General features: G+C 43.1%; 2 protein-coding genes across 4 annotated transcripts in view; both read left to right on the top strand.

Annotated features, from left to right (window-relative positions):
• ptpn12 (protein tyrosine phosphatase non-receptor type 12) overlaps positions 1–6,659 on the top strand; it is a 10,175-nt gene extending 3,516 nt beyond the window's left edge. Inside the window, exons 2-18 of one of the 2 annotated variants that reach the window (XM_043230771.1) lie at positions 628–736; positions 875–951; positions 1,192–1,287; positions 1,367–1,405; positions 1,489–1,560; positions 1,769–1,828; positions 1,904–2,046; positions 2,357–2,423; positions 2,498–2,575; positions 2,677–2,775; positions 3,159–3,244; positions 3,522–4,123; positions 4,670–4,741; positions 5,180–5,238; positions 5,310–5,352; positions 5,696–5,764; positions 5,838–6,659. In XM_043230771.1, coding sequence (XP_043086706.1) covers positions 628–736; positions 875–951; positions 1,192–1,287; positions 1,367–1,405; positions 1,489–1,560; positions 1,769–1,828; positions 1,904–2,046; positions 2,357–2,423; positions 2,498–2,575; positions 2,677–2,775; positions 3,159–3,244; positions 3,522–4,123; positions 4,670–4,741; positions 5,180–5,238; positions 5,310–5,352; positions 5,696–5,764; positions 5,838–5,899 — 1,833 coding nt within the window. In that variant the 3' untranslated portion in view covers positions 5,900–6,659. The remainder of the gene's footprint in view (positions 1–627; positions 737–874; positions 952–1,191; positions 1,288–1,366; positions 1,406–1,488; positions 1,561–1,768; positions 1,829–1,903; positions 2,047–2,356; positions 2,424–2,497; positions 2,576–2,676; positions 2,776–3,158; positions 3,245–3,521; positions 4,124–4,669; positions 4,742–5,179; positions 5,239–5,309; positions 5,353–5,695; positions 5,765–5,837) is intronic. The other variant, XM_043230772.1, reaches the window with a different exon arrangement.
• A 1,570-nt stretch (positions 6,660–8,229) lies between these two features.
• On the top strand, positions 8,230–22,471 carry LOC122333232 (lysine-specific demethylase RSBN1L-like). 2 transcript variants are annotated; one of them, XM_043230763.1, is made up of 8 exons: positions 8,230–8,713; positions 9,866–10,030; positions 11,412–12,013; positions 19,193–19,330; positions 19,414–19,556; positions 19,881–20,048; positions 20,940–21,048; positions 21,569–22,471. In XM_043230763.1, exons 1-8 carry the CDS (start codon positions 8,374–8,376, stop codon positions 22,418–22,420), a joined length of 2,517 nt encoding a protein of 838 aa, XP_043086698.1. In that variant the 5' UTR covers positions 8,230–8,373; the 3' UTR covers positions 22,421–22,471. The 2 variants fall into 2 exon arrangements, with proteins under 2 accessions (XP_043086698.1, XP_043086699.1); XM_043230764.1 differs by lacking the exon at positions 19,193–19,330.
• Positions 22,472–26,370: the final 3,899 nt, after the last annotated feature.

Raw genomic sequence — 26,370 nt, 5'->3', positions numbered from 1 at the left:
ACTGTCACGTCGGCCATTGTTCCTCCCCAACACTGGCAGGAAAGGAAGTATTACAGCCCACACAAACACACAGGGCTTCCTGTGTTTGATGAGCCACATGGAGGAGGAGAAAGACACAGACGTGATGCTGTACATGATCGCATATCAACTCATAGTTGATTGGCTGGAATAAATCCATCGGGGACTGATGTAGCTCAAGCCTTTCACGCAGATATCCTCATGAAGCATCTGTACATCAGTGCTCTCCTAACCTTCATATCTGCCCTATTGACCTGGAGCAGCAGCAAAAGAGCGGCGTGTGTGTGTGTTTGTGTGTGTGTGTGCGCACTTCTCGCAACATTACCCTCCATCACTGACCAGCACTAAACACAGGTGTTTGGAGGATCACATGACCTGATCTGACCTGCTACGATTCATTCAAAAGTATTTTAATCCATGAAAGTCATGTGGAGTACAATGAAATCAGTGATGTAAATGTCATGAGGTAATCTGTGTGTGTGTGTGTGTGTTTCAGATGGAATCAGCTGCAAGGACATAGAGATCTGATTGGCTTTAGTTGTTTGTTGTCTGTGTCTTAAGTGTAATCTTTCTCTGATGTTAATGCTGTTTCTGTGTGTGTTTTTACAGAGATTACGTCGATTATCAACCAAATATAGAACAGAGAAGATCTACCCCACTAATGTTGGAGAACAGGAGGATAATGTGAAGAAAAACCGATATAAAGACATTCTGCCATGTGAGTAATCCAGCACTAACCTAACGCTCACCCGGCCTGAGAGCATCAGAGGTCATGTGACTGGGGCTTGTTTATGACAAAATCTGATCTGGTGTGTGTGTGTGTGTGTGTACATGGTGTCTTTCTCTTGTTCATTAGTCGACCACAGTCGTGTGAAGGTGACGTTAAAAACATCTAACCATGATACTGACTACATCAATGCGAACTTCATCAAGGTACTGAAGACTTCCTGTGCTTTTCTGTATCCTTTCCTGTCTGTCTGTGTGTCTTTGTGCACGTCTGTGTGTGAGAATACACACATTTGAGTGAGATCGTAATTACAATACCAAAACAAAAAGTGTTTCTTCTCTCTTCATGTGCACACACACTCTTAGTTAAACAGATGATTCCGATGAAGCTGTGTGTTTGGTCAGATCTGATCCCCTGTGTGTGTGTGTGTGTGTGTGTGTGTTCAGGGCATTGATGGGCCAGAGGCCTACATCGCCACCCAGGGCCCACTGCCCAACACAGTGCTGGACTTCTGGAGGATGATCTGGGAGTACAATGTCACGGTGAGTGTGTGTGTGCCTGTGTGTGTGTGTGAGAGAGGACCTGTGTTCTCATTAGTGACACCTGACTTCTGTTTCACAGATCATCGTGATGGCGTGTCGAGAGTTTGAGATGGGACGGGTAAGAGTGATTTTGATGTTGATTGCGAGCTTTAGCTTCGCCTCACAGACTCACACACGCTCTGTGCTCACTTTCCTCTGCAGAAAAAGTGTGAGCGATATTTCCCGCTGTTTGGTGATGAGCCTGTGACCTTCGGCCCCTTCAAGATCTCCTGTGTAAGAGTGCCCTGTTACACTTCCCAGAATGCATAGTTTTGACCAGTTTTACACCAGTATATCTCAACTTTCCACTGGTCCTGTTTATGGCCATGGTATGGTTATGAATATTTAGTTTGTTAACAGATGTAGTCCCTGTTATGTCTGTTCATAAATCATTCATGCTGGCAGATTTGTGTATCAGTGTTTTTATTTATTTTTTTTTCAGGAGTCTGAGCAGCCTCGGACGGATTATTTTATCCGCACACTCACAGTGGAGTTCGATCATGTGAGTCTTTATTTCTGGCTCATTCTGTTGTAGCAGGACGCCGTTTAACCGTCATGTTTCTCTCCGCTGCATCAGGAAACCCGGCGAGTGACACAGTTCCATTACGTCAACTGGCCCGATCATGACGTCCCGTCATCCTTCGATTCCATACTGGACATGATCTCCCTGATGAGGGAGTATCAGGAGCATGACAAAGTTCCCATCTGTGTCCACTGCAGGTGAGAGATCTGCTCTTCTTGACCTTCATGACGTGAGCAGCGTGACTGATTGCTAGCGCTGATGTTCTCTAGCTTTATCTTGAGTCAGGGGTTTATGTGCTGTGTCCGAGTCGGTGTGGAGCTAGATTTACAGTGAGATTAGACCATGATTACGTTTATGAGAGCAGCTTGTGAAAAAGAGAGTCAGTGTGGAAGATGCAGAGAAGCAAGGCCTGTCTGCTGGCCATTACTGTAGAAATTACTCGGTGTGCAAAAAGGTGATGTTAGTGTGTGTTCTGACTGCATGTGTGTGTCCTGTGTGTGTTGACAGCGCTGGGTGCGGACGTACAGGAGCCATCTGTGCAATCGACTACACGTGGAACCTCCTGAAAGCTGGGGTAACACACACACACACACACACACACACAGTCTAACCACTGAAGGACTGCCATCACTGTGTGTTATTTTGCAGAGAATTCCTGAAGATTTTAACGTTTTCCAGCTGATTCAGGAGATGAGGACACAGCGGCATTCAGCAGTTCAGACCAAAGTAAACAACACACAACACACACTACAGAATCTAGCAGAATAAAACACATTGCAAACCAGCCCAGGATTGATTCCCTGACCTCTCGTGTGTTTGTGTGTCAGGAGCAGTACGAGTTGGTTCATCGAGCGATTGCACAGCTCTTTGAGAAACAGCTGATGATTTTGGAGAGTCCAACAAACTCTGAGCTCACAGACGGGATGGTAAGTCCACACACACACACACACACACACACACAACTCGATTAGATCTCTTCTAGAAAGACAGGAATGGCATTTGAGAGAATTTAAACAATGAACAATAGAAACAATGATGCTTTACTTCCTGTTTGAAAAGAGAGCCTGATTTATAGACACAATGCAGTCTGACATGCACGCACGCACGCACGCACACGCGCACACACACACACACACACACACACACACACAGGACTGTAAGTGTCAGTTCTTCATTCTGTCCTTTTCTCCTCTATTTTAATTTCTCTGCTTATAATGTAGAAGTTGTAGTATATTACATTCATGTGTTTGTTTCGTCTTTGTTCTCTCTCACACACACACACACACACACACTCACCCACTCACTGCAGGAAGAGGGCAGCCCAGAAAAACCTGGTCACAATTCAGATGAGGAGAGATGGGACACACCCCCTCCCAAACCGCCCCGCATCCGCAGGTAAAAATCACCTTGAAAGTTGTTCTTAGCGATGCATATTACTATTAAAACATTCCCTTTTGATATATTTATGGTAGAAAATTTACTAAACATAATCTTGACATAATTCCATGATAACGCATTCAGTGTAATTGCTACAAATATACCTGTGCTGCTGATGACTGCTTCGGTGCTCCAGGATCACATTTATATTTCATGTCATCTGCTGTGTCCTGAATGAATCTGTGAAGGCTCTCAATAATCTCTCAATAATCATGTTTTCTCTCTCATCTCTCAGTAATCAGGCCGAGGGCGATGTGAAGGAGGAGATTCTCCAGCCTCCAGAGCCACGCCCCGTTCCGCCCATCCTCACACCGTCTCCTCCCTCGGCCTTCCCGACAGTCACAAACGCACGACAGGACAACGACCGCTACCATCCCAAGCCCATCTTGCACGTGCTGGCATCGGACCAGAACCCTGACCTCAACGAGAACTACAGCAAGGCGGGGCCGGACGGGTCTGAGCGCAAGTGTCTGGAGCGCAAGCTGAGCATCGAGATCAAGAAGGTTCCTCTACAGGAGGGCCCTCGCAGCTTTGAGGGTAACAGTGCCCTGCAGCGCTCGCATGCCTTCAAGCGCTCCAACACCAGCTCTGTGTGTGAGGAGAGCGCAGAGCCTCCGCGACCCAACCACCTGCCCCTGAAGGAGGAGAAGGGTCAGTCGGAGCCCAGCCCTGACCGCTCGCCCGGCCGGACGGCGCTCAGCTTCACCAACCCGCTGCACTCTGACTTCCCCGACGTGATCAGCGTCACTGCTTCAGCGGCGCAGCAGAGTGACCGGGTCCCCCGCAAGGTCACTCCGGTGTCCATCGCCGGCCAAAGCCTCCCTACACACACCTCCAGTACGTGCTGACACACACACACACACACACACACACACACACACGCTCCTCCATCGGCTGTGTTTCCCAGCTCTCCCTTCCTTCGAGTCCATCGACTCTCGTTTGATCAGAAATGTCTGATTTGAGCATCGCTGGGAAGGGCCTGTGTCGCTTTGAGTCTTTCGGAAGTGGACGTCTGTGTAATCCATGGTTCTCTTGGAACAGAAGCACTTTTCCTGTTTCTCTTTCAGTCTTTTTAAGTTCTGTCAGCTGATCTGGCCGTGTGTGCGTGTGCAGAGATTCTTCTGAGACATTTAGGTCACCTGATCAAATGCACCTTTTTTCCCGTTCTCTGAGCTGTGCTAATGCTGCCTGTCTAGGGCGCTTATGGGACAGAAGGCATGATGGTATTGTGGTAGTGTAAAGATCAGGGGTCCGGGCTCGCGTCAGGTGTTGATGCTGCGTTCAGCTGTGTGTGTGTGTGTGTGTGTGTGTGTGTGTGTGTGTGAGTGAGAGAGAGAGAGAGAGAGAGAGCTCTGGTTGGTAACGGTGCTCTTTTTGCCCCAGACTGGGACGACAGCGAAGATTGCCCCCCGCCTGTTCCTGAGCGAACTGCGGAGTCCTTCCTAATGGCCTCAGGTGCGTCTTTACTGTGTCCAGCCACACGAGGTCAGCAGAGCTCAGAGACAGAAGTACAGCACAGATCTTCTGCTTCTGTAGTCCAGCGTCATCCTGTTCCACTGCGCACAGAATCCAGACAATGACCGTTTACCTCGGCTTATTGTGTGCTAGTTTGATCTGGTTGCTCTTGGTGAACGTTGGTTTCATCTCACACACACACACACACACACACACACACACACACAGTGAAGGTTTTCAGAGATAAAGGTTCATGCCTGGTTGTTCTAGTGCCTCTGTATTAATGCAGTCTCAGTAGTGCGCGCGCGTGTGTGTGTTTTGATAAGCATTGATCGTTAAGCTGGTGATTCATTGGTGAGGTGGCAGTGTGTCGTCAGAGAGCCTCTCGTTCTCTTGTCTGCCTGAACTTCCTCTAACATTTCCCTCGTGTTCATTCAGACGCTGCAGATGTGAAAGCGCTGTCGGCCGAAGCGTCTTCAGACGAGCCCTCATCACAGGTGAGACGAGTCTGTTTGTGCTGCAAGCAGCCGAGAACGAGAGCTTTAGCGCCTGTCTCTTCTCTTCGCAGGCGTCTGCAGACACGCAAGCTCCTGCTAGTCCTCCAAAGACCGGTACGTCAGCGATCCTCAGAAGCTGTGTGTGTGGAGCTTGTCGAGTCACACACATCGTGGTCAAGTATACTTTAGAGCTGCCACCAGATTAAACCGCATCACAGTTACTGTTGAAAACTAACACCCATTCACTGCCATTATAAAGCTTGATCCAATGTCCATTTTTTTTGTGTACGTCAGGGTGGACTTTTTCTGGCATTCTTTACACAAATTACATGCATGTGTATATATATATTAGTTATTATAGTGAACACATTATTATTATTACGCATAGCATATAGAACACCTATTACTACATAGTTTAGCGGTGATGCCAGTTTTGTTTTGTTTTGTTTTTTGGTAGACACCGAGCAGAAGAACGGAAAGAGTCCAGATTCTCCTCTGAAGGACAGGAGCGCAGAGACGGAGATCGGTGAGTGACCGGAGCAGACCAGAGCTCTTCCGTTAGGATCTGTGACTTTCTCTCAAGCGTCTCTGTGCCGCAGGATTCGGGAGCCGCTGCTCACATCCCAAGGGCCCCCGGGAGCCTCCCTCGGAGTGGACATGACCGCGGCACCCATCTGCTCCACACGCCATGCTCCTTTCTTCTATCAGTGCCACTGTAGACGGACGGCGCCTCTTCTCTGACTAACACAATCAGTAAAGCTACAAAGATAATCTCCCATGATGCACCTCGCTGCCATGGACTCACTGTGCTGGTGCTAAGCGTCTCTCCAGGACCAGAACCTGCCTTACTCCTGCTGCGTGGCTGGACCCGTTCTTCTGCAATAGTTTAGACTGGGATCAGACGACGCGGTCCAGAGTTCACAGGGCGAGCCGGAAATGATGATGATGATGATGATGCAAATGTACTATCACTGAATATATTAATGCGATGTAAGACGTCTGTGCATGAAAGCGTCTGGTGTACCTCAAACTGTAAGTTATTTGCCCTGCAGTTAGAACAAATGTTTTGAGGGCTGTGTTTTGTTTTCTCGTCGTTTCTTTGCGTTCGTTGGCCGGCCGCTTCACGAGACGCCGCGGGCTGGAGATTGTATTGATGATGCTTTTTGTAAATTGTATTCTAGAGGTTATTTTTGTATATGCCATTTTTTCACTTCACGAACGACACCCGACAGCTCGCCCGTGCCTTTTTTTACTGTGTGTGTGTGTGTTGTGTGTGTGTGTGTGTGTGTGTGTGTTTGAGAGGCAGAGAGAGAATGTGTGCGAGTTATACAACGTCGCATTTAAATCTCTGGGATTTTACTCGACCTTCCAACACAAACCTGTCAATCATTCAGTCAATGTCAGTAAAACATTAGGAGTAAGAAACGTCTTCTGCTGCTTTCTTTTCGCTGCATGCTGTGAGAGATTGTGAGTGTTGGTGTGAATGCTTGGTTTATTTCTCGTGGCTGATGTACTTCAGACAGGAGCTCACTCTCGTCATCTGCAGGTGATGTGTGTTTAGTTGTCTCTCTTTCTTGTCTTTGCCGTTATTTTCCTGACGCGCTGATCATTCAGATGATACGGCAGTCCTGTGAAAGTAGATGGCAGAGGTTCTCTTCACGTGTATTCATACTCTACATTCACTAGAGATCCATTGATAAATATTTCCACAAGCTGTTGTTTTTGTGATGCAGTCTTCCTGCTAATGTCTTACTCTGATTTATTCATTCCTATTTCTCACCGAATGGAAGTTATTTGCAAAGTACTGAGAGAAGGATCTGATGGAGGATGAGCGTCTGGTCTCTCTGTCACAGCATGCCAATAAATGCTCCTGCGTCCGGGGTCACGTGACCTTTTGAGACATCGGTGGAATTTCCTTGAAGTCACAGAAGAGCTCGTCTGAGACGTGGACTGAAGGAGTGAAGAAATCATCCGCTCTCACGTAAGCGAAGGCAAACAGCTCCCTGACATGATAACTCAATGTGCCTAGAATTAGCTCAAATTCATTTCAGACTAAATTTTTACACTTTAAAATGTTGATTTTGAGTCAAATTTTAAGACTTTTCCCATCATGCTGTTACTTTTTGTATGTGACATTTTAGCTAAATAATAAGGATAAATACATTTCATTATTTTCGTTGGAATAATACATAGGAGTTATTAATCTTCAAAACAATTAAAAATCATGTACAATGGTGTTCTGTTAGTGGAACAGGAAAACCAAATTAATATTTAGAATGAAATCTCTCTAATACAGGCTGTATATCATGTACGTTTTAACTAGCACCTGTTTTATTTTATTATTTAATAAAGTAAATAATTCTTTAAGTAGTGTTTTAATCCAAAATTAAATACAGATTTTCACAAGTTTCTTGAGTGTCTGTTTCACCTATGACAATATTACTTGTGTGTTTATTGGTATGATTGTGTTTAATTACATAAACATTGATAAAGCAGAAGTGTATGGGTGAGACTTTATATAGAGTTAAATAACGAGAAGAATTATAATGTGTTCAGAATTAAGATATCTTGTTCGTAATACAATCATATCTTTTTAATATCAAGCAACAAAACAAGAGGTTTTGTACAACTTAAAAAATAGCGCGGATAGGCCAGGCCCATAGAATTTGCACTAATTCTGTATTGCACTTACGTGTTTCTTTTTTCCTTTTTTTTCCACGTTTTTTCTTGTTCTTTAAAGAAACATGTAAGAAGGTTGCACATTTTCTATAATCCAATTTCATATAAACAGTTTCTGCCCTATCGAGAGCATGTATTTTTCGTGAGGGGCAAAAAAACACCTTTTAACGTTTGTCCATGGCAAAACAGTTGATGCGTCGAGTATAATCAAAATTTGGAAAAACATCAAGATGGTAAATGGGCTCATGCATCAAAATTAAATGAATACAGACTGACGTCACCTTTCCTGTTGTCAATCCACGTCTGGTCACGCCCATTTCAAGGCTGCTTAATCTGTCAATCAACGCCAAGCCACACCCGCCTCAAGTACGTTCTTTCTGTCAATCACCGCCAGGCCACGCCTCCCCGTGCGTCTTACACAAACAGCAGCAGCTCGAGAGAGTAAATAGAGAAAAGATGGCGGAGTTCATTCAGCTCAACAAACCCACCGAACCGAAACCAGCGTCCCAGAACCGGGAGCACCATCCTCATCCTCCACCGGCCAAGAAGATTCGACATGAGGATAAAATATTCAAAGCCAAGAAGATGAACGGAGACGCGGAGCAGCAGAATTACAGCAGCAAACCGAAAAACAAGAAAACCAAAACAGAGAAAGACAGAGACCGAGAAAAAGATAGAGAGAGGGAGAAAGAGAAAGGCAAAGAGAAAGAGAGAGAGAGGAAGAAACACAAACTGGCGGCTGAAAATCACCTCAGCGTGAAAAAGGAGAACGGAGAGCTGAAGCTGTCGCAGAAAGGTATCGCTAGTCGCTTCGCCGCCGCTCGGGCGCTGTTCGTGGCCCTGATGGGCCCCTGCTTCGGTAGCTGTGATCGGTGCGAGAGTGTGTGTGTGTGGGTTTGTGTCTTTATGCTGTGTTTGTCGTTCTCGGGGACGAGTGCGTGTGTGTTTATTTGAGTGGAAAACACCGACAGCGCGCGCTAGTTAGCTTAGCATCAGTGACGCGCGTGCAGCTGCAATGTGACCCGCCGCAGACGCGCGTATTACGGCGGAATAACATCATAACAATATCTGCTCTCTGTGTAATAGCGTCATAACATCTGCTGCGTTACCGCACAGAGACGCCGACGTCGGAAAACATCATAATATGCAACGGTAAATGTGTATTTTAAACTAAAGCGTCAGTTTAGTGTGTAGGGCGGAATAATAGCTCGTATTAATGAAACGGCGATCAAAATATCTCCTGTCATTCCTGAGATTTCTGTCAGGCACCAAAACATCACGATCATTGATTTACTGCTGAAATCTCAGTAATAACGCTCGATGCAGCGATCTTCTGTAATTAATATGTGCTCTTCTGACTTTAATGTTTTTTATTTACTGCTTCTTTCACACAACACTAATAAACACTAACAGTATTAAAGTAATGAAAACATCAGCACGAGCCACATGCAGACTTTTTATTAACTTCAGCTAACTCCTAACAGTTCATTCAGGCTCCTGACATGGATCATGTCCTTCAGTCAGTCCACCTCAGGAACCGTTCAGAAGATCTTCAATAGATCATTTGCTGGAGCCAATAGTTTAGTAAAACGTGATCAAGCCATCGTTTGTTGGCTTTCACATCATTCCTAACCTGCACGGATGACTTTCCTCATCACTATATATAGAAGATATTGTTCTGCAGAAGCGAGTAACTATTGGCAAATTTAGCTTTTTTTTCAACAGTATATGTTCAGGTGTTTTACAACCTGTCTGGTGTTTTATCCTGGCATCTTGATTTAGTTAAAAGACGCAAGATGGTAGATTCTTGATCTTGCACAGCTGTGTCTTTGAGTGGACCGTCTTTCACCTGCTTTACTCTCCATACGTCGCTCGAGTCCAGAGAAACGAGACTTCGCTGAATGCTTTGGTTTATTTTAACCGCCCGATGTGTTCGTTTCCTCTACAGATCACACTATCAAAGAAAAACAGAGAGACAGAGATGGCGAGAAGAAGAGAGAGAGAGAGAAGGACAGAGACAAGGAGCAGGAAAAAGAGATGAAGGAGAAAAGAAAACATAAGCTGATGATGGAGGTGAAGAGAGAGAATGGAGAGGTGAAGATCCTGCAGAAAGGTGAGTGGTCTATTAATCTTAATTCACCCCAGTCTGACCTCTGACCTCTGACCTGAAGTAGCATGCGTTTGAAAACTCTGGTTCACTTCTTGATATGCACATAATGTAGATATTACTACAATATGTTGTGTTCCTAAACAGAGCTGGTCTCAGAAGCAGGCAGCAGGCCGTGCATCCTCTGTTCTTTTTGCTCGAATCTTAATAGCAGATATTTTCATGTGAAAAAAAAAAAACTACCGTGCCTTATTGCTTATTTAATAAATGGTAAAACGCACTGCTGTATCACAATCATTTTATCATCTAGGTTGGAATCCGATTCTAAATAACGCAGTAAAGATCTACATTCATCTAAGATCTGCATCAACATCTATAATCAGTCAATAATATTATGAAACATTTAAAGTATTGGATCCGTTTGTAAGACAGTTGGGTCATGTTGAAACTTTTTTTTTTTTTTTTTTCCTCCAAGCAATCAAATATTATATAAAACAAATATTCTGTTAAAACAGATATCTGCGTGGCACATGCGTTCAGCATCACATCAGCTTTCATCTGTGACTCTTTTTCATCATGTTTAAAACACTATCGTTTCTACACAACTGATGACTACACTAAATAATCTTGTTACATCATTAATGCAAGTAGCATGAAGTGACGACGAGTGAGACGAGACTAACAGTGTCATTAGATTAGAAGAGCATTAATAAAGTGGTAGAACAGACTCGTTCCTGTCAGATCAGTTCTGATGACAGTGTGCACCATCGGTGCTTTTTTCTTTATTTGTTTTATCAGTGTCTATTATTAGGTAATAATAAAGGTAATTTAAAAAACAAATAGATTTATACATCACATAATATAAAAAACTTTTATTGATGTATGGTTTGTTAGGATTGCGCAATATTCAGCCGTCATACAACTATTTAAAAATTTGAGAAAATTACCTTTAGAGCTTTTAGCAATGCATATATAGTTTAGTAAATTTCCTGCAATATACGTTTAAAAATTCCTTATTGAGCATGATCTTTTATTAATATCTAATGTTTTTTTTGGAATAATTTTGAGCCGTATAGTATATTGTTATCTACTACAGGTATATAGTTGTGGATGACTGCTTCTGTGCCGCTGGACGTGTGGGATGTTTGAGCTAGTTGTCTCTGAATGAGTGCTCAACTAGCAGATTTACTCAAACGTGTGGTGTTTTTAGTCATGACTAACGAAAGCTCAAGTCTCGTAGACATCTGGCTGATCTGAAGCACTCTGGAGATTTACAAACCTTGACTGATTCACCACTGTCTTCTCCTGTCTTCATTAGCCCTAGGATGCCAGATCCTCTCTTGTTCTGAGGATTATGTAAGTTAATCATCTTTCTCCTGTGCTGTAGGTGACCGAGAGAAGCCGAAGATCGACTCCGCTGAGGATTTGCTGATGAAAAAGATCAAAAAGAAAAAGAAAAAGAAACACAAAGAAGGTGAAAAGAGGAAGCGGCCCAAGATGTACAGCAAATCTATCCAGACGGTGTGTTCTGATCTCCCCAAATCTGGCTCGGATTTCAAGCCGCCGCCGCCTCCGGTCCAGCAGGGCGGCACTCTGACCTCCGTTAGCAGCCTGAAGCAGGACTGCAGCGACGGCGAGGTGCGAGCTGCTAAACTGCCCGGTCTGGACCGGCTGGAGTTCGGCTGTCTGGTTCACGTGGAGCACCAGCCCAACGGAGGCGCTCTGGTGGCTCACGCCTACATCAAGGAGCTGTCTGTCCTGTCTCCTGTGGAGATGCAGAGGTTCGCGCAGGAGTTTGTGACGCTATCGTTTAGCGAGGACCAGGACGGAGCCGCTAACTACGTGATGGGCGTGATTCACGGCGCTGCCTCCTACCTCCCAGACTTCCTCGAGTACTTCTCTACAAAGTTCCCTAACTCCCCCGTCAAAATGGAGATCCTAGGGAAGAAGGACATTGAGACGACTACTATGGCAAACTTCCACGCTCAGGTTAGTAGATGCTCAGGCCGAAGCACGAGACGATCAAACGACTAGAAGGCTGGCATGTTTCCACTGAGTGGTCCGGGGCTGTATGCTACAATTCGGCACCTAATCCCAAAACTCTGATCCAGCTTGCGTTTCCGCTGTCATCGGTGTCCTTATTTGATAGGTGTGGTTTAGGAGAAAACGTAGCGTGACAATAAGCTTGTCAGTTTTAATGAACAATATTTATAAAATAGCCATTATAAAAGTATAAGAGACTTGAGAGGAGATAAAGATCGAAGCCAACCAAGGCAGCGCTGTGCTACCGTCAAGTTCAAAATAAATAAAGTTAAATATAAGCCCAAACTATATGACCAGGAACAAATAAAACACGGACATCAGAGCCGGTAGCAGTGGTCGGAGGGTCTAGCCAGGCTTGAGGATGCTCTCGAGAAAAATTGAAGATTCTAGTCAATCAATCAAGAGTCTACAGTGAGTTTAGCTCCACTCTGTTTCATACTCTTTGCTGTGTTAGGTACTCTTAGAGAAGGTACCAGAAAAGTGGTACAGTATGGCACAGTGGTACACTTTTTTTTTTGGTACTATTCACAATGCAAGCGGACATATTATTGTCCTTACTGTACCGAACCGTACTGCTCGCTGAGAATGAGCCGTAACAGATGTTAGGGTTAGAATGGCCGAAAGTGCACTTTGCACAATAGTGTTTAGAAATCAGTGCATGCTGTCGATTCTGTTGGTTCTTATGTGTGCATCGTCTGATTTAACACACATTTTGTGTGTGTGTATATTTGCCCTCTACGAAACAATGTTTATTCACCAGACCCCAGATGAATGATCGTGTAGACCAATGATCACCTCATAACACACGTTATCCACACCGAAATCGGCTGAAGTCTCGGTTTTCTAGCCTTTCCCAGCACTGACATGATTTTTCGCTCTTGTGAATTTATGTTTAGGTCTGTTTGTACTTTCTAATGATAGAAAATAAGTTTCTGAATCGATGTGAAATGAGATTCGGCAGGAGAGTAAACTCAGAGATGATTTGAAATCAGTATTTAGGAAGCAAATCTCTGGTACTTCTTTCTCACAAAATAATAAAACATAGTGTCAATAAAGTTATTCATTTTAGAATTTGTTATATTAAAAGTGAAAATTAGAGAACTGTGTCTTGAGCGTACTGAAATAATCTATTGTTTACAGCAATAAACACACATGTCCTGTTTTCATCATTTTTGTGGCTTTATCAGAATTAGATTGTGACTTTAGCCAAGGTTTCTCAGGCGGCTCACTGGACGGTTCACCTATAGAGCAAACAGATCTGAAAGACGTATCCCGCTCACTAATGTTCATGTGAACAAGAATAATGCCTAATCAAAATATTCTAGAGCCTAATATTTTACCTTTTAAATATTTAGTACCATATCATTGTAATTCTCTCGCAGTGAACGCTGACTCTTCTGTGTTTTCTGTAATCATGATGCGCCCGCATCCCGGATGTTTGCAGACTTTTTAAGTGCTCTATGGTGTTGATAATGTCATGTAGCGGTAGGGGAAAAGCTGATGTACAATTCTCTGAAGCGTCAAAATGAGCTATTAATGCAGACCTGGCAACCCTTATAACAAAACCAGGCCAGTTTGCTACTCAAAACCAATGTGGGGCAAACTGGCTAACAGATTGACATTCTCAGGGGTCAGATCCTGTTTCCGGGGTGGAGAGTTAAAGTCCTGTTCCAGGCCTTCTGGAAACCTTCTGGAAAGTGATTTTGTGCCTCTCTGTGATGTCACAGGTGTCACTCAGTCATTGACCGCAGGTTTGTGGACAGATGATGGGAGTCCGGTCAGAAACAGCCTGATTCACCTTACTGTTGATGACTGGAGCTGGATGGTCAGTTGGACCTTTAGGGTACTGTGTGATGAGAAGCTGTTTTTGCTAGATTAGATTAATTTTGCTACTGTGCTGGAATTGTTATAATGAATAGTGATGCTGTGTTTCTGCAGATCAGGATTACATTGTGTGTGCTGTGAGCTCTTGGGATTGTTACTCTCTCTCTCTCGCGCTCGCGCGCGCACACACACACACACACACACACACACACACACACACACACACACACACACACACACACACACACACACACACAGACACAGACACACATAAAATGCATTATCAGATACACTCAAGCCAACCTGTGAGATCCGATGTTTGTCAATTTTCTCATAAGAAGCACCATCTGCTCTTTCTCCGTTTGTACCATTAATAGAAAGTGACCTCCATAAAGCGTCTGGACACGGTGCCGGAGCGAGCTAGCGCTAGCAGTGTTTGTTCTGCTGTATGTCAGGCAGACATGAGTCAGACCTGCAGGCATTAGCAGCCTAGAAATGACGTGAGTGATGTCATCAATCCCATCATGCACTGTTCACTTTACATTCCCCCGGTTCCTTAAGAGCTCACTGTAGTGGAGTGATCACATGACCACACACAGCGCTTCTCTGATGCTGCATCATTCCTTTATTATTAGCATTCTGTGTGTTTGCTTTTATGATCATGTGATGAAGCTTGTGTATTTAGACGATTGAAACAGCTGGACAGATGGAGAGTCAGCGTGTGTGTGTGTGTGTGTGTGTGAGAGAGAGAGAGAGTGATTTTACTGGAGTCTCACGCTCACCTCCCTCTTCTCTGTCTCTCTCTCACGATGACTTAGTGGGTATTTTTGTACAGTTATATGGGCATAAGATGCTATCAGATTTTCATGTTGCAATTAATTGTTAATGTTTTTATCATGGTATAAATGTAATTGCAATATGTGCTAAAAGTAAAGAATAGAGAAGAGAAGCTATTAAATATGAAAAAATATATGTTAAATAAAACAGTTGCAAATTTTATTAAATAATGAACTTACCTAAGATCAGTGACTGTTTAGAAAAATTTTCTTTGGTAGTTTAACTTGGCAAAATGAAAATGTGTTACTCACAATCTCATGTTAATCTTCAGAATACAAATCAAGATATTTTTTTAATTAGTTCATCATAAAGCTGCACAATATATACGATAGTCATGTGCATCTCATCAGTAAAGATTTGATTACTAATAAATCTCCATCAGCTGTTTTCAGATGCAGCAGCAGTTAATTACTAGGATTGGTTAACGAAACCCGGTCTGTGCTAGAACCGAATCAGAACCGATTTCTGTACCGTACCTGAGCCATCGATTGAAATATGTGTCCTCTGGTTCTACATAAAACCCATAGGAATCATCATCACTGAGGATAGCTCTGTGAGAGAGCGCCCTCTGCTGTTTAAAGTGCTAATGCTGATTATTTATTATTTATATAAGTCTCTCTGTGGTTTAACAAAACATATAGAGTTGTGTGAAAAAAGTGTTGGCCCCCTTCCTGATTTTTTTATATTTTTAATAATGTTTCAGATAATCAAAAAGATTTAAATATCAAAGATACTTACAATTGAGAGTACAACAATTCATTTTTAGAGAGACAAACAGACAGTGTAAGTGCTTATAACACCCAGTCACAAGGTTCAAATTAGTACATGCCAGAAGGGAAGGAATAAACAAGGGGATAAGAAGAGAGACAGAGACTGAGAGTGAGAGTTTTTTTTTTTTTTTTTTTTTTTTTAGATGAGGTCAGGTATTGCTGAAAGATGTGAGTTTTCAGCAGTTTCTTAAAGATTGACAGAGATCCAGCATTCCGGATATGTACGGGAAGATCGTTCCACCAGCCAGGAACAGAAACGAGAAAGTTCTGGAGAGTGATTTGAGCCTCTTTGAGATGGTACCATGAGGCGTCGCTCGCTAGCAGATCTCAGACTTCTAGAGGTGTGTAGATTTGTAATAGTGAGTGGAAGTAGACCGTGCCGAGTCTGTGGTTGTTCTATATGCAAGCATCAGTGCCTTGAACTTGATGCGAATAGCCAATGTAAGGAGATAAAGAGAGGTGTAACATGGGTTCTCTTGGGCTCATTGAATACCAGCCGTGCCGCTGCATTCTGAATCATTTGTAGAGGTTTTATTTGTTTGGAAGTCCAGCCAGAAGAGCATTGCAGTAGTCCAGTCTAGAAATGACAAGGGCCTGGACAAGTAGCTGTGCAGCTTTCTCTGTTAGAAAGGGCCTGATCTTTCTGATGTTGTGTAGTGCAAACCTGCAGGATCGAGCAGTCTTTGCAATGTGATCTTTGAAGGTAAGTTGGTCATCGAGGATTACACCAAGATTTCTGACTGAGGATGATGGGGTAATTGACGAAGAACCTAGCTGGATGGTGAAGTCATGCTGTGTAGTTGGAGTGGCAGGGAATACAAGCAGCTCAGTCTTTGTCAGGTTGAGCTGTAGATGGTACTCTTGCATCCATGTCGAGATGTCCGCCAGGCAACCCGAGATCCAGTAGCTACCGTTGGATCGTCTGGATGAAAAGAGAGGTAGAGCTGTGTGTCATCGGCGTAGCAGTGGTAGGAGAAGCCGTGAGCCTGTATGATGGGGCCTAGTGATGTAGTGTAAATGGAGAAGAGGAGGGGACCAAGAACCGATCCCTGAGGAACCCCAGTGACCAGTTGATGTGCTGTGGATACATCTCCTCCCAGGCCACCCTAAAAACCTACCAGTGAGATAGGATTCGAACCAACGAAGTGGGATCCCAGAGATGCCCAGTGATGAGAGGGTAGACAGCAGGATCTGATGATTCACAGTGTCAAAAGCAGCGGATAGATCCAGCAGAATGAGAACTGATGATTTGGATTGAGCTCTTGCAGTCCGCAGGGCTTCCGTGACTGAGAGCAGCGCAGTCTCAGTTGAATGGCCGCACCTGAAACCTGATTGGTTATGGTCCAGTTTGTTGTTTTTCAAAGAAACAGTGATACCTGGTTGAAAACCACTCTTTCAAGTGTTTTTCGCTATGAATGGAAGAAGAGAGACTGGCCTGTAGTTATCAATAAGAGAAGTGTTTAAAGTGGGCTTTTGAGCAGTGGGGTTACCGAGCCTGCTTAAATGCTGTGGGGAAGGTACCTGTGAGGAGAGATGTGTTGATGATGTGCGTGAGTGCCGGCAAGACAGTGGGGGAGATTGCTTGCAGGAGATGAGAGGGTATGGGGTCTAGCGGACATGTTGTTGGATGGCTGGAGAGGAGAAGTTTGGATACTTCTGTCTCAGTGAGGAGCAGAAGGAGAAAGTGGAGGAATCGGAGTCGATGCGGTTGGTTGAGGGTTGTGCGTTGGGGGCTGAGAACTGGCTGCTGATCGCTTTTGTTTTGTTTGTAAAAAATGTGGCAAAATCGTCAGGTGATATTGAGGTGGTGGTGGGAGGTGGTGGAGGATAGAGCAGGGAGTTAAATGATCTGAAGAGCTTACGTGTGTCTGAAGTGTTGTTGATCTTGTTTTGGAAATATGATGATTTGGCAGTGCGGATTTGGCAGAGAAGGAAGAAAGCAAAGTCTGATACCTGCTCAGGTCTGTCAGATCTTTAGATTTGCGCCACTTTCTCTCCGCTGCCCTGAGTTTGACCCGATGCTCACGGAGAACATCAGACAACCAGGGGCTAGAGGTGGCAGTCCGTGCTGGCCTGGAGGAGAGAGGGCAGATGTCGTCTAGACAGGAGGTTAGAGCACTGAACAAGGTATCTGTAGCTGTATTCACATCCAAAGAAGAGAAATGGGTAGGTGAGGGAAGGGAGGAGGACACAGCAGAGGAGAGATGGGAGGGAGAAAGGGAACGAAGGTTACGTCGGAAAGTAACCGGTATAGGGGTTGGTTGCACAGAGATAGGAAAATGCAGTTGAAATGTAAGAAGGAAATGGTCAGAGACGTGAAGCGGTTGTACTGAAATGGTGTCTGCAGTACAACTGCGTGTGTAAATTAAATCAAGCTGGTTGCCTGATTTGTGGGTGCTTGTCGTGATGAGGCGTTTGAGGTCAAATGAAGCTAGAAGGGAATGGAAGTGCGTAGCGTAAGGTTTGTCAAGATGAATGTTGAAGTCCCGAAGAGTAGGAGTGGAGTGCCTTCGTCTGTAAAAGATGACAATAATCCATCCAGCTCCTCTAGGAAGGTGTCTAGAATATGTCCAGGGGCGGTAGATTACCACTATGTGGAATTTTGTCGGAGTAGTAACTGTGATAGCATGAAATTCAAAAAGAGATGTAATGACATACAAGTGAGTTGGTTGAATATTTCCAATTGTTTGGGATGAGCAGACCAGTCACCCGGCCAACCTGGACGCAGGTGTGTGTGAGAAAGAGTGATTGTTGGCTAGAGCTGCTGGGGTTGCTGAGTCTTCTGGACGAATCCAGGTCTCCGTCAATCCCAGAATGTGGAGTGAAGAATGTAAAGAAAAAGCAGAAATGAAGTCAGCTTTGTTGACCGCTGACTGGCAATTCCACAGACCAACAGAGAAAGATAGGGGTGTAGTAGAGGATGTAGGGACAGAGCGTAGGTTAGTAGGAGTGCATTGTCGCTCTGTGTGTGTTGTTAGGGCGAGGACGAGAGACAACCGGAATGAGTTGGAGACACATGATAGAGGTAGAAAGAGGAAGTGAAGATGTGTAAGAGAATGAAGGAAAATGTACTTAAGTGCGTTGCTCAGTTAAAGTCGCGCAGTAAAAGTCGTATGTCTTTACTCTCGTAGTCTTCACACGAGAGTCTGATTTAAAATTTAAAAGATTTAAATATCAAAGATAACGCAAGATAACAACATGCAGTTTTCGAATGAAGGTTTTATTATGAAGAGAAAACTAAATCCAAACTGGTCCAGAGATGGCGTTAGATGATAAGCCACACGTGATGGAGTACGAGCCAGAGCAAGGGGCGGCTCTAGACCCTTTTTAGCTGCGCTTCAGTCCCCGTGTTTTTTTGTGAAAGATGAAATCCTAGAACCAAAATAAAACATGAAATAGAATTTCATTTTTTATGTCATGTTTACTGTTGCTTGGAACGTCAGGAGACTGCAGGGATGGAGGAGGAACTGATTACTGCAGGTTACCCCGAGCAGACGAACATGAGTTTATTTGACAGTCTGACAGCGGCGTTACATGTCTGCTGTTTGTCTTCAGACCAATGTGTTCACCTGTATATGGAAAACAAGCTAACAATATACTTTATTGTATTTCAAGAGACTTTTATAGACGTTTATCACAGAAATAGGATCCAGAAACCGTGGCATTTGACGGTGGAGGTGTGGTTTGTGCTCAGGTGAGGAGGAGTTACTCTCATGGAACGTACCGCGCCGGCGCTATGAGGCAGATCAGTCTGGTGGGTGCCGTGGATGAAGAGGTGGGCGATTATTTCCCAGAGTTCCTCAATATGCTGGAGAAGTCGCCCTTCCTGGAGGTGTGTCTGTCTCTTTCACACACACTTTTCTTTTGGCAGCAGCATATTGATCAGAGTGTGTGTGTGTGTGTGTGTGTGTGTAGCGGACACTGCCGTGGGGGACATTCTCCAGTCTGAAGCTGAAGAGCCCAACAGAGAGCGATGATGGGCCCATCATGTGGGTTCGGCCTGGAGAGCAGATGATCCCGGTCACAGACATGCCAAAGTCTCCCTTCAAACGGAAACGGTAATGTCAGTGCATGTGTGTGTGTGTGTGTGTGTGTGTCTCACTCAGCACTGTGTCTAACTGCATAGTTTAAAAGACGACATCAGAATTCAGTCTGTCAAGATTCTCCTGTCTAATATCAATCCATAAAATCATAACCATGAGTTCAAGTTCAGGTCAATAACATCAGTGCTTAAATAACTCTGGGAAACACACACTCACAAACAAACAAACATGAAGATACGTGTAGAGTGTAACAAGTAGTGTCTTTGGTGATCGGGCTCATTGTGTGTATACCATTTGTTCTGGAATAATGATGAAATTCATGCCTAGTTCTTTTTGCAGGTCGACTAATGAAATTAAGAATCTTCAGTATCTGCCACGAACCAGTGAGCCACGTGAGATGCTGTTTGAGGACCGGACCAGAGCTCACGCTGACCACATCGGTCAAGGGTTCGAACGCCAGACCACTGCTGCTGTGGGAGTGCTGAAAGCTGTCCGCTGCGGGGAAGGGTGAGCGAACACACACACACACACACACTCACAGACAGACTCATATATACACAAATATATGCACAAAATGCCGGTACTACAGTAGTATTGAGATACTGAACCATAAAAATAGCATTGTTTTTAACGGTACCTCATTTTCTCTGTGCAATTTTTGATGGTGTGTGTAAAACAGCGCACCAAAGGCAGTCTAAAGTCTAAGCAGGTGTAACTACGCCTGTGTCGAGCTCGGCAACAAGCTGTGTGCTAGACCGAACACGGAAAGTGAAGTATACTTGAAGTATACACAGCAGGAACACAGAGTTAAAACATTCTGTGTAGTAATGTTACAGACTGTGAATATGCTTTATATTGTTTTGAGTGTTTCCTGACGCTTTAGTTTGATGCTAACTTGGAAATGTCAAGATGAGCAAAACCTGCTGGGAGTTTTGTTTCTCTTCTAAAAGTAGGCATATATAGTAATATATAAGAATTTACTATGTTCAGAGTTTTGTATTTTAAAACATTAATCTCAAAACGTTATTTATAACATTTATATTTTATAAATACAGCCTGAATGAATGTCTAATAAGCAGTCATTTATTCAAATAACTCTTGTCCGTTTTCATTTACATCTATTTGTTTCTACAATTTTGATTCATTTTGTAAAATTGAATTGTAAATGAACACAATAATGTATTGTATCATGATACTACTTGGTATCGTAATACTTCAGCTGGTATAGTATCGTAAGACATTTATGGTATTGTGACAACCCTAACACACACACACACACACACACACACACACACACACACACACAGCTGTGATTCCTCTGGAAGCTGGATGAAGCACCTGTCTGTTGTGGTTTGTTGGTGTAAGCTGGTGATCTGGATTGTTTGTGTTCTCTTGCAGTGCTGATCCTCCACGCATAACCAAAGACGTGATCTGTTTCCACGCAGCTGATTTCCCTGACGTGGTTCAGCGGCTGCAGCTAGATCTTTACGAGCCGCCTCTTTCTCAGGTGAGGTCACTTCCTGTACTGAACCCTCAGTGAGACCCTCGCTGTTATCTCTGTCACTGCCGTCCAGGAGCGGGAAGAGAGAGGTGATATGTTGTACCTCGCTCTAAACCCTTCCTTGAAGGCCAGATAAACATTGAAGATAAGTTCATTGCTCAGTCCTTTCAGTGCTGAATCCTGCTCTGTACACTGATAGAGGTTTTTATGGGAATGACAACTGCATACTACAAATTCAGATAGTAAAAAGTCTGGATGCAGTGTGTATTTAAACACGAATCAGTAATTAGTGTTTCTTCTTGTGTGATGTAAGATGTGACCCACACCATGTAGCTTCTCTCATTAAAATTCAAGCCCAAACAATACAAAGACATGGCGACCTGAGAGAGACAACAAAACAAAACACCCCGGGTTGGTTCAAAGTGACTAACATGACAAGTCGTTATAGACAAGTTAATTTAGTCCAGAAGAGCAGATATCCGAGACGCCAGAATGTTGATGAGTATCCTGCTACTTCTCTGTCCAGTGTGTGCAGTGGGTGGACGATGCTAAACTCAATCAGCTGAGGCGAGAGGGAATCCGCTACGCTCGAATCCAGCTCTACGATAACGACATCTACTTCATCCCTCGCAACGTAGTTCATCAGTTCAAGAGCGTGTCGGCCGTGTGCAGCCTCGCCTGGCACGTGCGTTTGAAGCAGTACCATCAGCCGCCCGAAGAAGAGCAGACTCGTGAGGCAGACGAGCTGAAGCAGCACATCAAGCAGGAGTCGGCTGGAGAGAACGGCAGAGCTGCAAGCACAGACTGCAGACCGGTACCGGAGCCGTTCTGCGTAACACAAATAAAGATGGAGCGGGCGGAGCTGCTCGCTGACAGACCACCCAAGCCTCCTCCTGGAAGTAGCAGCTCGACTCCGCCTCTTGTCTCTTCTGACGGCCGACCCAAAGCGCACCACGCGGCAGAATGTCCGAGCGCTTTGTCACGCAACTCCACAGCCGGTCCACACACACCCAAACACACGAACACACCAGCACCAACCAAGCACTCGCACACATCAACACCAACCAAACACACACACACCTCCGCATCCAGATATCTCCATTCTTCCTCTGTCCACAAATCAGGCCACACGCCCTCAACACCAACTAAACTCAGTCATTCTGCCAACACAACCAAACCAACACAAGTGGCTAATATAACCAAACCAACACACCTTACTAATCGAACCAAACCCACACCACCTACTAACGCAACCAAACCAACACAACTGGCTACCATAACCAAGCCCATGCTACCGACTAACACAACCAAACCCACACACTCTGCGAACGCAGCCAAACACACACTCCTCCACACTAATAACCAAACCTGGCCCTAAACTGAGCTCTGGACTGTCAATCAGCTGGACTGCTCCGCCCCTGACCCAGGCCACGCCTCTCTGAGGCCGGACCGCACCCCAGACTCTCTGCACCCAAAGGCGGTCCGAGCTCACCCGCATGAACCACACAAAGACTTTTTATACTGATTTGTACAGAATGGTTTTTAAACAGCGCTTCATTCAATCACTTTATTTCTACTGTCTACCGGTTTTTCTTTCTTCGTAATCGATCTGACTCGAGCAGAGAATCCTTTTCTCTCTCTCTCGTCTCTCTCCTGTTACTGCTTGTCAACATGGCAAATGTAGCTCGTAACTCGCTCCTCAGTGCCTGTCCGTAACTGTGAAATATCCAAGCACTTCGGCTCGGCTGCACTGAGAAAATTCTTCAAATCCAAACAGGTCCTCGAATAATATATTTTCAGTTGTAGGCTTTAGTCGTATTAGAGCTGACATGAACATATATATTTTTTGTAAGATGACACAGAATTTTTTAAAGACTCTACAGGCTTTTCCATAGAGCTTATTTATATCAAGGGTTTCTTTGGTTCTGTTTGATTCGTCAGCACTGTAGTGTACATAACGATTTTTCTAAAGGAAATGTGTAGTGTGATTTATACTGAAATCAGAACCTCCTAATAAAAGGTTCCGTTTGTTGGATTGGTGTCGTGTCTGTAAACCTCGTCTGGAGTTTGCATGATCTGAAGCTACTGAAGACAATGAAAATATCACGACATCCAGAGGTCTTCTGGGGTAGGAATTTTCTGGACTTCTGCTGATAACAGACAGTCTTTCAGTAATCACGTTACCAGTGCCTTCTTCTACCTCAGAATCATGAGAGGGAGTCCCAAACAGCCCTAGAAAGTCTAAGTCAGGACTGAAGACTTCTCTTTTAGCACAGCATAAACAGACACACATTTACATGAAATATTCCACTCTCGTTAATAGAAATCAACAATCATTACACGCGACGTTTACTCATATTTGCAGTGGATGCGCTTGACCGCTTCCTGTTGCGTGCGTTTAATGATAGTGGACGGACACTGCTGCATTTGGTGGTCTGGTGGTTTGAATGGGTCTAATGATAATAGCTTACTTGTAGGTGTCTAATAAAGGCATATCCGCAACATTATGAATAATACAACTATATATAGCTTGAAGAAAGCAGAAAGATTTGCATGTTTCCTCCTTTTAAAATACCGTCAGTGACACTGCAATAAATGTAGGCTTATCCGTTTCCACTTGAAATACCTAAAAGATGTCCAGCTTATTAAAACTGCAAAAAAATTATTTTTTGAATTGTTTAAAGCAATTGAAATGATGTTTGATCAGTGAAAATAAATATTAAATCTATTATAAAACAACTACTGTAAACTGTTTTTATGGAGATTTTGATATGCTTACTCTAAAACATAACAAGGATATGGGATGATTTTTAGCAAAAAAAAATTGTGTATGCAATAAATTGCATTTATAGTCTGTATCTCATATTTATTTAACCCTTGTGTGTTAATACAAAAACAATTACACATACGTCCATAATAGACAAAAATGTCCTTATCATAAAAGTGTGAATCTTGGAAGCACAGACTTACGTTTGTCATCTGGGACGGGCCATTCATACTCCACTTGCTTTAAGAAATGTGTCTATCTTTGACCGGACGATTTATTCATATCCAAAATGAGACAATGATGCATGTTAAAAGTGCTATAAAAAAAAAAATATGTATATTACTCTCTCAAAGCAGTTAAGAAATTATAACATGCCAAAAATGTATAAAAATGGACAAAGACACGGCTGTAGCAAAAAAAAAAGGGTAATTTTTCAGGTAATTTCCATATTTATTATAAATGCACAATATGAATAACGCAGTGCTAATTGACAGCATTTATGTTATAGAAACTATTTTGCCTTATGTGTCTGTATAAACCAATGCTAAAATTGTTATTAGGAAAATACAGACAAATAGTATAGAATACAAATTATTGGTTATTGTCCAAAAATAATAACAAAATAAAACCTATCAATTTTTCTCCATTTTTTTTGGGACAGAAAAGAGTGCAGGCGACTTCTTGTACTTCAAGTCATATCAAACTCACAAAGGAAACAATGAGAATGTCTTAACATCTTATTCCCAAGCGTAGGAATGGGTTAACAATTTTTGATAACAATAGCTTTTTTGTCCTAAAATGTGCCTGGAGTCGACCTTTGTTATTAAAAGACATTACTCTAAAGAACTTGTTATTTAATTTTCTGTCCAGCCATCAGTGTTATTAGAAAGGTTGGTTGATTTAAATTAAAAGTGAGTCTTGTTGGTGTAAAGTAAATACAATTCTTTAAATTAAATTTAAAAATATAGATTTCCACTGTTGCGTGACTTCTAACGTCTTCTGTGGTCGTGCAGCTGTCTGCCATCTTGGTAGACCACAGGGACGAGGTCGGCGCTGTAAAACGAGTAATTTTACGTCATTTTAAACATACGTTTGGGCGTACTATGAAAATTATACATGATTTCATAAAATATTATGTTGTACTGTTTTATATACGGTTAGGGTACTAGTTTGACAGTTAATTTAACTCGGCTAGAAGGTTTACAAGTTTCCCTCATCACGATGTTAATCCGAGCGGAGCCATGTTTAACGTACATGAACGCTTCAGACGCTTTATATGGCTTAATGATGTTATGAAGTTTTAGTATGATGACGATGATTTATATTGATGTATTATGAAGTTCGAGGGTTACTAGTTCAAAGGTATTTGCTCTGCTTACTTGTTTGGTCTCTCATTTATGATTAATATTAATATATAGCATTAGCTTTACATGAAGGCCCAAACGTAAGTCTTTAGTGACGTGCATAGACCAGCATATCTGTTAAAGACGTCTTTTGTTTACTTTTAACTGGGTTTTTTGTAGGATGCAAACCTTGAAATTGAGCCCGGCACTTTTAAAGGAATTGAAGAAAAGAAACAACGCATTGACAATCAGAGAAAAAAATGACGTTTGCCTTACACAGACAAGAGATTGAGGAAAACCAACCTAGTGTTCAAGAACTGCAAGACAGGTGGCCAGCTCTGTTTCAACAAGAGGAGATAAAAGCATCTATTTTATTGAAAAATGTTAAACTGTAAGTAAGTGACTAATCCTGAATTTACCATACTTTTTACTATGGGATTTTAGCATGTAGTGTTTTTGAAAATGTCTTAAATGCCCTAATTATACCTTTTGTTGTTTAATGCTTTGTGTGAATACATATTTTTAAAAGAAGTTTTTTTTTCAAAGTAGTCTTCTCTTTTTTTACAGATTAATGCAGAATTTTTGTGCATCACAAGCTTTCCTTTACAATCGAGATTTAAGGCCTCTTTGGACAGACAGAGCTCTCAGCTTTTCTAGGTTATTAGGAACAAAGGTGGAGTCCTTCATGAAAAAATTAAGGACACTATTAAAGTTATGGATCAGGTATTGGTTGCATGCAAACAAAATTGCTTGTCGCAATCAGTTTAGTAGTGTTTTAGTCTATCAAAAACATTACATTTTGAACATCGCATTTAAACATCTGGACATGGACATCAGAATAGAGTGCCTGCTATAGTGCCTATATCAGGTAATATAGACAATGCAAACTATTGAAATTTGGCATATAGTGGATGTCAATGAACTCCACATGGTAACGTTTTCAGTGCAGCATCAAAAGAGCTGTAAACACTACCATTCATCGAATAAGGGCCATATATAACAAAAGCATTGGTCATTTATATAATATACATATATATATATATATATATATATATATATATATATATATATATAAACATACCCCTCATAGGATCGCCACCTTAACGGGTTTGAGTGCCTGAATGACCCTAGGAGCTAGGTTGTCTGGGGCTATATGCTCCTGGTAGGGTCTCCCAAGGCAAACAGGTCCTAGGTGACAAGCCAGACAAAGAGCGGTCC

The sequence above is a fragment of the Puntigrus tetrazona genome, unplaced genomic scaffold (genome assembly GCF_018831695.1).
Source record: "Puntigrus tetrazona isolate hp1 unplaced genomic scaffold, ASM1883169v1 S000000223, whole genome shotgun sequence".
Lineage (NCBI taxonomy): Eukaryota > Metazoa > Chordata > Actinopteri > Cypriniformes > Cyprinidae > Puntigrus > Puntigrus tetrazona.
This window is presented reverse-complemented; position numbering and strand designations above follow the sequence as displayed.

What these genes read in the sequence shown, in the direction of transcription:
- LOC122333232 (XM_043230763.1), top strand. Translation starts at nt 8,374, where the DNA reads ATGGCGGAGTTCATTCAGCTCAACAAACCCACCGAACCGAAACCAGCG. An exon ending in GCTGAAGCTGTCGCAGAAAG is followed by an intron (nt 8,714 to 9,865) that starts GTATCGCTAGTC and finishes TTTCCTCTACAG; the next exon opens with ATCACACTATCAAAGAAAAA. An exon ending in GCTGTCCGCTGCGGGGAAGG is followed by an intron (nt 20,049 to 20,939) that starts GTGAGCGAACAC and finishes GTTCTCTTGCAG; the next exon opens with TGCTGATCCTCCACGCATAA.